The 12,492-nt window shown below is 55.2% G+C and overlaps 3 protein-coding genes across 3 annotated transcripts; 2 read left to right on the forward strand and 1 right to left on the reverse strand.

The window, feature by feature from the left end:
- The first annotated feature begins 1,202 nt into the window (after window positions 1–1,202).
- Window positions 1,203–3,315, forward strand: LOC119113202 (SOSS complex subunit C homolog). Its single transcript, XM_037237551.1, has 3 exons — window positions 1,203–1,276; window positions 1,639–1,742; window positions 3,012–3,315. The coding sequence occupies exons 1-3, from the start codon at window positions 1,255–1,257 to the stop codon at window positions 3,183–3,185; spliced, it is 300 nt and encodes a 99-aa protein (XP_037093446.1). The 5' UTR covers window positions 1,203–1,254; the 3' UTR covers window positions 3,186–3,315.
- Window positions 3,204–4,352, forward strand: Mettl5 (Methyltransferase like 5). Its single transcript, XM_037237550.1, has one exon. The coding sequence runs from the start codon at window positions 3,313–3,315 to the stop codon at window positions 3,967–3,969; it is 657 nt and encodes a 218-aa protein (XP_037093445.1). The 5' UTR covers window positions 3,204–3,312; the 3' UTR covers window positions 3,970–4,352.
- Window positions 4,353–6,004: 1,652 nt separating this feature from the next.
- LOC119113199 (cytoplasmic dynein 1 intermediate chain) lies at window positions 6,005–11,824 on the reverse strand (the record flags this gene model as incomplete). Its single annotated transcript, XM_037237549.1, is given in 8 exon segments — window positions 6,005–6,797; window positions 7,037–7,197; window positions 8,077–8,194; window positions 8,704–8,817; window positions 9,182–9,431; window positions 10,025–10,147; window positions 11,085–11,241; window positions 11,663–11,824. Coding segments are annotated over 8 exon segments (1,472 nt in total), but the record flags the coding sequence as incomplete, so codon positions are not given.
- Between the last annotated feature and the right edge of the window lie 668 nt (window positions 11,825–12,492).

The raw sequence follows: 12,492 nt of genomic DNA on the forward strand, positions 1-12,492 counted from the left end.
TGCATGCCCAATTGCGTACTAGTTCACTTCTCTATCTATTTTGCATATTTAGCGCAGAGCAGACAATACACAAAAAACGATGATATTGCGCAGAACATCGCGCTGTAACCACTAGCGGAGCGAAGTCGCTTGTTTTTCGGCAAGGTAAGTGTTTGGTGGGAGGCGCTGGCGTTCTTTGTAGTGATTTGAACGACATGATAGAATGCATCGACGGCAGTGAAGTTGCTGCTGAAGGATCTGCATCGAACGCAGAAGGGAAAAAGTGTGGTGTCATTGGATGGTTGGAAAGTTGCAGCTGCAGTGGGATCCAGCTGGGTTAGGCAAGCGCAATACGCAAGGTCTACGAAGATTGCGATGTTACCCCAGGTCCTTCAAGTAATCCTTTGCATGTAAAAGAGATGAGCATGTGAAATGTGTGAAATTCATACCTGGTTTTCAGAATAAAGTTAGGAATATGATGACTTCTCATCGGAATGTGATGATGTCCCATCAGGCCGACATCTGTCATTTTTGCCAGGCCATGTTTAAGATTTTCCCTCAAAAGACTGATTTTAAGTGTAATAGACTATTGCTATTTGTACCATGGTCAAGCTGTGTCATGTTACCCTTTGAAATGGCCTGAGGTCTATAACCGGCAATGGCATTGCAGTATCCCCTCACCACAGATTATACACAGGTGGGGCAGTGATGATTTGTCGAGGCAAAGAGCAGAAAAAGGTGGTAGGCCTTGTTGGTAAGTGGCCAGATACACTGCTTACTTATGAACTAGCAGTATGATTGATGATATGTTGTAGGGTTGATATGCTGTGTTTAGCATATGTTGCAAAGTCATTTTGAGGAACTATGAAAGACAAAATTAAGTCACAATTTTGATATCTCAAAAAGGCAGTGCATAAGCTTATTTGTGCAGCATTTGGTTGAAGGCTGGTGGTAGTTTTGATATGTAAAGGAAGTGTGAAAATAATATATGGCTCATTCATTGACCTCAGCATGTGGGCTAACATCAATGGACCAGATACCTACTAATCTACCACTCTGCCAAGCATTGTATGAAGATATGAATGTGTTCAATGTAGATCAGGAGTTGTAACCTGTAATAGGCACCTCCAACATATACAAGAAATGTCAAAATGTCTCACAATTTGTGTGTAGGATATTGTATTGGAAGCGTAATCATTGTTACATTCATGTGTGTTCCACAGTTATTTTATGGCCATCTGAATCCAGAAAAACTAAAAACTTGGCCTCTGAAGGATGTCTGCTAGCACCAGGCAAGGTAATTACATTACATACTTAGGCCATAGCTTTTGGGCTGAATGAAATATTTGAAAGGTGACAACTTATTTTACCTTTAGACCTGTGCAGTATTGTTTTTGAAAATAATTTCACACATCTAGGCTGTAGTCTCTATATGTCTGATATACTTCTAAATTTCTGAGCCTTTATCCCAAGAAGCATGCTGTAGTTTTGTGTATGGTATATATCTGTGGGATTGTTGATTATATATTTTATTATGCTTTTTGGTCATGTAATATTGGAAGCTACCTTAATTCTGCACTTTCCATCTATCCTTTACATGATATTCTGATTAACAGCCCAATAATGAAGATATGGATTTGTCATTTGTCATTCTTTCAGCCATAGAAAACAGAAAGATTCTTGAAGATCTCCAAGCTCAAAAGAAGCAGCTTCTGCTGAAGCCAGGAGCTGTTCCATTTGCTTCTGGAACACCTGGTACTCCTGTAAGTTATTTACAGCTTCATATTAATGTTGCCCATACTTATACTGCTCAGGTAGCTTTAAGTGGATGTTCTGCAGCATTTCTGTTTACGGAACCTGGTCATGACCAGAATATGGGCTGCCATGAACACTCCTGTGTCCATGGCAGTTGCATGCACAGATCCTGAGTTTAGCCTTAACTCAGCATCCATGCACATAACTCTGGACCACAGGAGCTTACAGGCCATAGGTAATGGACAAATTGTGCTACACCAAACAAGTAACTCCATGCTGTATATTGTGTCTTATGCATGCAAGTTGTCATAATCTGGTTATCTGATGGACCATTTGCAAGTTTTGGGAGCCCATGTACTTTAACAGCAACTGTATAAAACTTAACTGTGCAGATGAGCCTGTCTTTTACACTGTGTTTCTAGCAGGATAAAAACTTAGGGTAGAATTCAATTGAGTGACTAAATGTTTCTGGGACACTAGAAGTGAATTAGATTCACAAGTTGTGCCAGGGATTTCATTTTCCAGTTTCTTTTCAGTAGCCTGTGATGGAAGGTAGAGTGGCATAAATGTTGCATTGGTGAATGAATTATCTTGTTGGCTGGGTGTTCATAACCAAAATTGTTTGAATAATTCATGCAAAGACTGCATTACACAGCCAGCATAAGTCTAGTGCTATGAACTTATAATAATCATAATATAATGCTGGGAACTGGTCTTAAAGGCTCAAGGTAGCCTTTGCTTTAGCAACTACTCTTCTATGACTGATCTGGGTAGTTTTAAACTGGGAAAGTTCATGGCATACCATGCATACACTTAATAGCCTAGGGAGCTGTGGTAGTTGGCCAGGGAGATCAATGAAGGCCAGCAAAATGAGAGTTTATAAGTTCAATTTTAGCAATGTTTGTGAAGTTGATCAAGCTGTATCAGAAGATTGTGCAAGTAACTATGATGTTTGTGATTAACATGATTCTGAAGTGGCAATAGGAAAAGCATGTCATGAAGCCATTGAGCTACCAATTAACTTCTTTGGAGGCTGGAAGTCTGTTGCAATACATGCTACATGAATAAAACTCAGTTGGTGTATTTCTGATAGCTGGAAAGTGGGATGATCTGCAGTTTGTGTGGAATATGGTATATCATGGATTAAGGATGAGCATACCAGTAAAGATTTGCCCTGACACATAGCTGCCTGGTCAAATATCTCACCTCTTGTGCTGTTTGATCTGTGGTATAAAAGCCTGGTGTGATGTGGATCTGACAGAGTGTGTTGTCTGCAGGCGGGCGTAACTACAAGCGGTGATCACCTGCTCTCGCCGGCGCAGCGGCAGGCGCTGCAGCAGGCCAACAGCACTTCGTTCGGCTACTTCGTGCCGCAGGACTCGCTCTTCGGCAACCTGGTGATGCCTGTGATCCCTCGCTTGGAGGTCGGCGGCGCTCGCAAGGACAAATAGCGCCCCTGCGTCCTCTACACCTTGGGCCACCCCGCGCTCTCTACACCTTGGGCCACCCCGTGCCCCCTACACCTTGGGCCGCCCCGCGCTTCTCGTTTCGCGCCGCGCCCGCCAGGCGACGGCCGGTATGGCTGTCTGCATGAAGTTGTGGCAGCTGGAGGCGCTGCTGCAGCAGCTGGACGGGTTTGACCGCCCGAAGGTGACGCTGGAACAGTACGTGACGCCGCCGCACATCGCGGCGCACCTGCTGCACACAGCGCAGGCGTCGTTCGGCGACCTGGCCGGCCGCAGCGTGGCTGACCTGGGCTGCGGCCCGGCCGTGCTGGCCGCCGGCGCCGCCGCGCTCGGCGCCGGGGCCGTGCTCGCCGTCGACATCGACGCCGATGCGCTGGCCGTGGCGCGTGCCAACCTGGACGACGCCGGCCTGACCGCCGTCGAGCTGCTGCACGCTGACGTGGCGCACGTGGTCGACACGTGGCGCGGCCGTGTCGACACCGTGCTCACCAACCCGCCGTTTGGCACCAAGCGCAACGCTGGCGCCGACATGCTGTTCCTGCAGGCAGGTCTGCGGCTGGCTGATACGGCCGTCTACTCGCTGCACAAGCGCTCCACGCGGCGTCACGTGGCGCGCCAGGCGGCCGACTGGGGCGCGCGCGCCACCGTTGTGGCCGAGCTGCGCTATGATCTGCCCAGCACTTACCGCTTCCACAAGCGCGCCTCGGTGGACATCGAGGTGGACCTGTGGCGCTCCTGTCCGCAGGCGGCCGCGGACGTGGACCGCTAGGCCCGTGTCGTCTCCTCGAGCCGACACGGACCCAGTTGGCGCTGGCTTCTGAGACCTCTGCGCGAGAACTTTCCTAACGTAACATTTCCCGATCGCATTCCTAACAACTTGCATTCTGAGGTGCCACACCTGACAGGCTGTCGCGTGTTTTCGGTTTGTGTTTCTGTTTTGTGGCTCAATTTGTGTCTGGGACCGTACGGCGCGTACGTGTGAAACGCTGACGCTCACTAGGTTTTTGCTTCGGGCCTTATGTCGTAATGCAGGTGCAGCGCGTCCAGTGGTGCGTCGCATACGCTGTCTGCCTGCTTATTGAGCTCGCAAATGGTTTGAACCAGTGGACAATGTTTGGAAAGGGATGCATGTAATATATCAAGACTTGTGAATCTGTTTCTGTTCTTCAGTAACAGCGGTGGAACCCTTCCATTAAATGGTTAGTCTGTCGGCTACCGTCACATGTCTTAGTCACTCATGTCTTAAGACAGGGTCAAAAGAGGGGTGGCGCACACGCACTATACGATTGGAACCACAACAGAACAGGGATTTCGAAACTTGCGTCTAGAAGGATTGCATCCCAGGTGACTAACCTCCCCACAAGTGCGCCTGGGTGGGAGGCAAGCAGGGTTAACGCCTGCTGTAATGTTTGCCACAAGCGATGCATTTGTGGAGCACAAAACAAACACAACTCTCTCTGATCGCAAGGTATCACCTATGGGCCGATTGTGATAAAGTGGGCCGCATGTGAGCACCTCTCATTTACCTCATCAGTCTTCACCCAAGGTACCTTTTACCTTTGTACATTTGTACCTCCTTACCTTTGAGCGCGGCGCCGCTAAGCCAGAATGTCGGCTCACTTCCAAACTTCGACCCCGTACCTTATCCGTACCCAACGTCCTCCTAACCACTGTTTTTTTGTACCTGTTCAGTGCTACGTCACACTTGTCATCAGTATACGCTATATTTCGCTATATATATATATATATATATATATATATATATATATATATATATATATATACGTATGTGTGTGTGTGTGTGTGTTACGTTATTTTTCTTGTACTCGTTCATTGCTAGCTAACTATTCGTCAGTCTACGCTATATTTCGATGGCATGAGAATAACTGCATGCAATGCGTACAGCTGAAAGTGCACACACACTCAGCGTACACAAGGATTCGAGAAGTGTGGCGTTGGACGGCAGTCATCATGGGCTGATGTCCAGGCGTACCGGAAAGGTTGTCATTTGTATCCTGCGTCTCGGAGGTGAGCATTATTCGAAAGGTGACTTTATTTTAAGACGCAAAACAGTGGGAATGTGGCCATTCGGACATGTTTGCCTCGGTACTGAGAACAGTACTGGTGGTGCCGCAGGGGTATGGGGAAAAGTGTTGTCAGGATGCTGGTACCACAGTGCGGCTTGACTCTCGTATACCTCACCGGGCAGAGCCGTAACTCAATGTAAGCGTTGCTGCTTAAACAGCGAACGGCGGGCAAAAAAAAAACAACTAGAAAACACCGCAGCTTTCTCGTAGTGGGCGCGGTGCTTCTGGGTCCGCATGTGATAGCTTACGACCTTCGACCACAGATTAGAGAAGCCCAACAGCATTTCACAAAACGCCATAAGGAATGGTGATGAGCTGCGGTTTAAGGGCGTGTCGACACCAAGCACTATATTGCGCCCATAAACGACTCTAAAGGAATGCCTTATCCTGCGCGGAAAGGAGATGCTCAGCATGCCGGCTGGGGCCAGTCTGTAGAGCACGCGGCGCGATGGCCGCGGTCCCGCGCCCATGTGGTGCCCGCCGCGCCTCTCCGGATGCTCACTAGCTCCGGACGCCGACGCACGCGCCGCCAGTGCCGGACACGGGGACACCACGCCGGTGCTAGCGGAAGCTGCCGTCTGATGTGACCTTCCAGATAAAAAACCAGATTACCGCGCAACGGATCGTGAGATTATTTGTGACGATGTCAGAGCGACGCGCATGCGCCCTGTCGTCTGACTGCCTCGAGCAGAACTCAAACAAGGGTGTTTAGTCTGATAGTTATTATATTGGCATACGTACCCAGAGCATGACTCGCAGCCCACTGCCGTTGCATCTGACTCGGAATGCGTCAAAACCGACGCCAAGCCCGACGAACCATTTCATGGCGACAGGTGGCACAGTTAAAAAAGCTGCACAGATGGTCAGTCATTAAAGCGTCTCCCCGGGCCAGATCTGCAAGAGACAGATAAACTACACCACGACCCAAGCTACGACGGCCGCCAAATAAATACAAACATCGGAAAACTTAACAAGCACACTGCAACTATAGCACCAATCGTCGCCTTCGTCGCCGGTCGGGGGAACACCGGGGTCTCAAACCTATAAAAATACCGCAGTCCACTCCACAGCAGCTCCGCATCACAACCCTACGCAGACGCTGGCGGCCGCGGCCGCGGCCTCGCTAGCGACTGGGAGCGCCCAGACTGGCGCGGTCGTACTCGTCCTCGGCGTTGTTGGTGCGCATCTCGTGCAGCGTGTGCGCCAGCCGGCTCCAGTCGTCGGGCCGGGGCTGCGCCAGCTGCTCGCCCACGTCGTACACCCATATGCGGCCGCGCTCGTCGCCGGCCGTGATGTGCAGGCCCGACGGCGTCCACGAGACCCGGTTGAGCGCCGGGCCGCCCTCCACCAGCGCGCTGGCCACCGGCACCTCCGTCTCCGAGTTGAGGTGCCACACGTCCAGCCGGCCGGTGCCGTCCACGGCGGCGAACAGCGCCGGGTGCAGCGGCGACCACGCCACGTCGTACACGTAGTCGCTGTTGTCCTCGAACGAGTACAGCGGCTTCGAGTCCTGCCGTGAAGCCGGCGCGGTGGTCAACAGCCGTGGCGAAACTCCATCTCGCGGCGGATTAACAGGCACAATGACGCGCATCTCTCTCATTCACATATCAATGAACAGTTATTGTGAATGGGGCCGATGAATAAATAATCACTATGAATCGATCCACGCAAGAACTGTTTGGAGATCGAAGCCTCATTGATAACTGCGTGCGACACGGAAGCGCGGCTGGGCCGCAGCATCGTCCATACCTTGGCGCTCCAGAGCTTGATGGTCCAGTCGATGGACGAGCTGACGAACAGGTGGGCGAAGTCGAGCGGGCCGGGCGCCGTGTGCGCACTCACGCCCGTCACGGGGCCACAGTGGCCCTCGTACAGCTCCTGGATGCCGGCCCGGCTGCCGTGGCGACACGCTGGCGGCACACGTCAGGGACGTCAGACGGCGGCGCCGGGCCAGCGCCCGCTAGCACATCAACACAGCATCCGGCACCGAGCAGGGCCCGACAGCGGCGGCTGAGGCTGGTGTTCACGGCGGCAGGGAGGGGAGAGTCCGAGAGCGGAGGACGAAACGAGGCAGTAGAAGGTGCAGACAGTGGCAAGGCATGGCTAAGGCGTCGACAGTTGGTGAGGCGGCGTTCGGCGTTCCCACTGGAAGAGGCCAACGATGCGGAAACTCAGCCGGGAGGGGTAAGGGTCTAGAGACGCTCTTCCAGACACCTCGGCGTATTTCAGCCATGGTGCACACCTTTATATTCCACGTTCTCTCCACAAGGACAATGACATCACATGGAACCATACTTCTTAAAGTTGACTGGGTCGGTGTTTTCGGGCGGCGTCACTTATTGCGATCATTTGGCTACAACGTTCCAAATGTTACGCGATCCCGCCGATCCGCCGACCGCAACACGGCCCCGCCGATCCCCCAACCGCAGCACGACCCCACCGATCTTCCGCCGCCACGCCATCCCACCGATCTTCCGCCGCAGCGCGATCCCACCGATACTCCGACTGCAGCGCGACCCCACCGATCCTCCGACCGCAGCGTGACCCCACTGATTCTCCGCCGCCACGCGATCCCACCGATCTTCCGCCGCAGCGCGATCCCACCGACACTCCGACTGCAGCGCGACCCCACCGATCCTCCGCCGCCACGCGATCCCACCGATCTTCCGCCGCGGCGCGATCCCACCGATCCTCCGACCGCAGGGTGATCCCACTGCAGGGCGATCCCACCGATCCTCAGACCGCTGTGTGACCTCAGCTGTCCCCTCAACACGTTTAGCCGTGCTCACCCGTGTACAGATTGCCCTCCTCACTGCCGATGATAAAGTTGTTGACCTCTGCCTGCGGGAACGCCAGCGCCGTCACAGCCACGGCCTTGCTCTGCTTGAACTGAAGCTCCATGGTCTCCTGGAATCCAGACGGCTCGTGACACACATATTGCGAGGAAAAATGCCTGGCACACAAAAGTTTCGGCCAGTTTCCTCGGAATTTTTAAGATTTGCGGCTGGGTTTCCTGCGGAGTTTCGAAGATTCGTATTCGCGTGGAACGAAAACTCGAAATCGGCCGGAATTGTAAAACGGGCGCCGTGGAGCAATTTACGCACACCTCTGGAACGTGCGGCACGCCAGAAACTTCAAAAATAACTCCGGTGAACGTTCATTACCGTAAATCGCTCCATCTGCATGTTAAGTGAAAAGCCGAACGACCTGAAAATGAGACCGGGTATCGCTGTCTGGGAGCCAGGTGGGGCGCCCGCAGCCCACCCCGAACCAATCAAGCACCCTTGTATCCCGCACCGAGGCTAAACCACGTGCTAACTTATGGGCGAGGGCGGGGTGGAGCCATGGTTCGGTTTGGCCGGTGCCGCGGCTCACAGCAGCGCCAGCCCGCCCTGCCTTGTTGACCTGGCACCCACCTGCGGCTGCGAGAGCATGTCCAGGCTCCAGGAGCACATCTTGCCGTCTGTCGATACCGATATCAGGTTGTGCGCGTTCTGCGTGCCGACCACGCGCATGCAGTACACCGGGTGCTGGAAAGACAACGGTAGCGGCGCGTCATGGACCGCGCAGGCCACGCGCCAGTGTTCAGACACGGCCAGCCACTTCCTGCAACTGCACACCAATCACATGCAAAACATAGTCCCTCCGCTTCTGTGAATCGCGAGCTTCGTGAAGTCCCATCGTGGCACATACAAAACAACTGCAACGTGAATGCCCTGCAATGCCAGAGACGAAGAAATGCACCCTTAAACCGAGTGGATATTGCCTTACTCAAAAGCGCTCACCACGCGCCGGCACGTGCCACGCCAGCGCCGTCACCGGCCTCCGTGCCTACCCGAGGTGCACCGCGCAGCCGGCGCCGGCGCCGGCGCGGACCGCGCCCGGCCGACGTACCGTGTGCGCGGCGGCCGAGAGCGGCGAGCGCTGCACGGGCGTGCGCTTCTGCGTGCGGTTGTCCCAGAGCACCACCTGGCCCGAGTACGTGCCGCCCACGATCAGATTCGGGTGGAAGCGGGCGAACGTGGCGCACATGACCGGCGACTGACAGTGGAAGATGTACTCGGGCGTCGTCTTCTTGAACTTGGTGTTCCACACCAGGCACACGCCGTCCGGGTCGTGCGGCGCCTCCTCGTTGTTGTTGTAGCTGCGGCGGGCAGGCCGAGTCAGGCGGCCGTCACAGTGAGCCCAGCGCGCACACGTGCCGGGGAGGGGGAGTAGGAGCCCGCAGGGGATTCCCGGGCTCGGTGGCGAGGCGCTGCTGTAAGTGATACGGTTCAGGAACCGATATGTGATATCGACGCCACGCCTCTGCCGAACAGAAATGTTCACCAGCACGTCGCTAGTGATTGACTCTCTGCGCACCGATGACCGCAACTGCCACGAAAAAAAACAGCCGCGATACAGCTTAGCGGAGGACGTCAAAACACGCACGCACAATTACAATCAGAGCATACACCACACCATGTTTTACACTGCCACGGAGCATTAAACAATCGTTCAGTTTCATAACATGGTTATTTAACCGTACAATTAAAAAACAATAACAACAATAACGTCACAATAAACCACAAAATGTGCATATCCAGCAAATTAAGCTTATAGCGAGCAGACGTCAGCCACGATCGCTGCCCTCTGGGAGACATTCGTCAGGGCGCAGCCCCGCTCCCGGACATCGCGCGAGCGAACAGGGCGCCGCCGCGGACACCGCGCGGACACGGCGCCGCCGGGCCTCCCCACCTGGCCACGAGCAGCTCGGGAAACTGTGGCGACCAGTCCATGGAGGTGACGGTGCGGTTCTTGGACCAGCGCTCGTCGCAGAAGCAGCGGTTCAGACTCAGCCGCATGCCCGACTTCTCGTCCCTGAGGCGTGGCGGCGGCAGCGTCACTGGACGCCCGTCCCACCAACCAGCCGGCCACAAGTCATCCCCGCCAGACAGCGCAGGGGTGCGTTCGGTTACTTTCTATCGGCTTTCGGCTTGCGATATCTGATTCGAATCCATTAGTGGTCCAGCAATGCGTCTCAAGCACCTCACTGTTGTTGCGTTATGTGGATGAAAACTCGCCAGTCGAAACTAGTCACAGCTTACACAAATGGGTCCATAGTTCCAACATGACTGCCCCGTCCCATCGCTCCTAAAGACACTATTGACTGCACGGGTGACTTGACATCCCAGGACAAGTTTAAGGAAGGATGGTGAGGTTAGATCAGCCGTGTTTATGATGTTTTCTCAAACAGAGCATCAATTGCATACAGGCAAAAACACTCATACCCTCCCTCCCTCCCTCCCTCCCTCCCTCCCTCCTCCCTCCCTCCCTCCCTCCCTCCCTCCCTCCCTCCCCCTCCCTCCCTCCCCTCCCTCCCTCCCCTCCCTCCCTCCCTCCCTCCCTCCCTCCCTCCCTCCCTCCCTCCCTCCCTCCTCCCTCCCTCCCTCCTCCCTCCCTCCCTCCCTCCCTCCCTCCCTCCCTCCCTCCCTCCCTCCCTCCCTCCCTCCCTCCCTCCCTCCTCCCTCCCTCCCTCCCTCCCTCCCTCCCTCCCTCCCTCCCTCCCTCCCCCTCCCTCCCTCCCCCCTCCCTCCCTCCCTCCCTCCCTCCCTCCTCCCTCCCTCCCTCCCTCCCTCCCTCCCTCCCTCCCTCCCTCCCTCCTCCCCTCCCTCCCTCCCTCCCTCCCTCCCCTCCCTCCCTCCCTCCCTCCCTCCTCCCTCCCTCCCCACCTCCACAGGCAAAGGGCCAGTGTTAGCGAATTCTGTAGATTTACGTAAGCGGGGCGAATTGAAGGGACTGCATGACTGGGCCTTACATGGCTTCTTCGTCGTCATAGTTTCGACTGTAGTCGGCGAAGATGTTCCACTCCTCGCACAGTGCGCGCTCCACCACGCACGCCTGGCGCGTGAAGAACTCGACGAAGTCGGGGGACATCATCAGCAGCTGCTTCTCTTCCTCACTCAGCTCCCGTGCTGAACGGAACAGCGCTGATGTTAGGCGCAGCGCCCCGCAATGAACGTGGTGCGGGACGCGCCGCGGCAGACCTCAACCGGGCCTGAGACCTCAAACCAGGGTCCACATGTAGACAGCAAAGGCAACAACGCATTGCTACAACACCAGCACAGATCAGCTTTTTGTTGCACGGTGGCCACAGAGCGGTGGGTGAGCGAGGACGACGCAATAACCGCGCGGCTGCCAATATCGCCCCTGTGTACAGCCGACCGCTCTGCCGAGTTGTGAGCGGCGATACACGAGAGGCGCGGTGCTGTCTCCGGGGCTGCGACATGGCTGTCGAGTGCCCAGCGCCCTATCCCTGCAGCGAATCCGCCAGACCTCACGCACCGCCAGCACCCTCGCCTGCTCCCGCGCCCGGCGCCCCTCACTAGCGCTCACGTTCGGGCTTCTTGGCGTCGGCGGCGGCAGCGGCGTCGGCGGCCTGCTGTCCCTGCACGGTGGCTGGCTGCACGTCTGTCACGGTGGGCATGCCGTGGTGCAGGATGCCCGGCGGCAGCTTGTGGCCCTCCAGCACAGTCAGGCTGGTGTCCTCCTCCTCCGCTTGGGCGTCATCGTACGTCAAAACTGCACGGTTAATAAGCACGCAGCCGAGCGGTCGACGGAGGGACGACTACACGACCACGGAGATAACAGTGCCAGTGGTTAGGCCACCAAGAGACGACCGGTGTCTCGTCACTTGCTTTATCCAAGATACACAAGCGCTTGATGTAACGACCGTAAGCGCGCCACAGATCGTGGCAGGAAAGGGCACAACAGCGCCAAAACAAGCTGACCAGAGTTGCTCGCTCTGAGGAAATCCTACCGTTTCAAACGAATTACCCGCTGTAACGTTTACTACAACGACAGCATTGACGAATCGTGGTGCAAGCGTGGAACGTGCTGGCAAATCAATGCGTGGGGAAGACGATATCAGAAAAGGGAGCGCATGTGACAGTAGCCGCAACGCAAGCTCCAATGTGACAGACATCGAAAAAGAAAGCCAAAAACCAATAGAACAAGCTCCACTACGATGTACAAACGGTAGAAGAGACGCCGCCAAGTGTTCCGCCGCCAACGCCGTCCAACGTCACCTCAACCCAGCGCGCATTCGTCCTCATGCGTGGTTAACGTAATGACACGGGGAGGGGGGCGACCATGCGGCGGCCAGCGTCGGACGAGCGACCGGCCGGGCGGCCAGTCGGGCCGCGGCAAACCAGGGCCGGGCCGCG

Source organism: Pollicipes pollicipes, unplaced genomic scaffold (genome assembly GCF_011947565.3).
Source record: "Pollicipes pollicipes isolate AB1234 unplaced genomic scaffold, Ppol_2.1 Scaffold_7261;HRSCAF=8764_pilon_pilon_pilon, whole genome shotgun sequence".
In the NCBI taxonomy this organism is placed as follows: domain Eukaryota; kingdom Metazoa; phylum Arthropoda; class Thecostraca; order Pollicipedomorpha; family Pollicipedidae; genus Pollicipes; species Pollicipes pollicipes.

What these genes read in the sequence shown, in the direction of transcription:
- LOC119113202 (XM_037237551.1), top strand. Translation starts at nt 1,255, where the DNA reads ATGTCTGCTAGCACCAGGCAAG. An exon ending in GTCTGCTAGCACCAGGCAAG is followed by an intron (nt 1,277 to 1,638) that starts GTAATTACATTA and finishes TCATTCTTTCAG; the next exon opens with CCATAGAAAACAGAAAGATT. An exon ending in CTGGAACACCTGGTACTCCT is followed by an intron (nt 1,743 to 3,011) that starts GTAAGTTATTTA and finishes TGTTGTCTGCAG; the next exon opens with GCGGGCGTAACTACAAGCGG.
- Mettl5 (XM_037237550.1), top strand. Translation starts at nt 3,313, where the DNA reads ATGGCTGTCTGCATGAAGTTGTGGCAGCTGGAGGCGCTGCTGCAGCAG.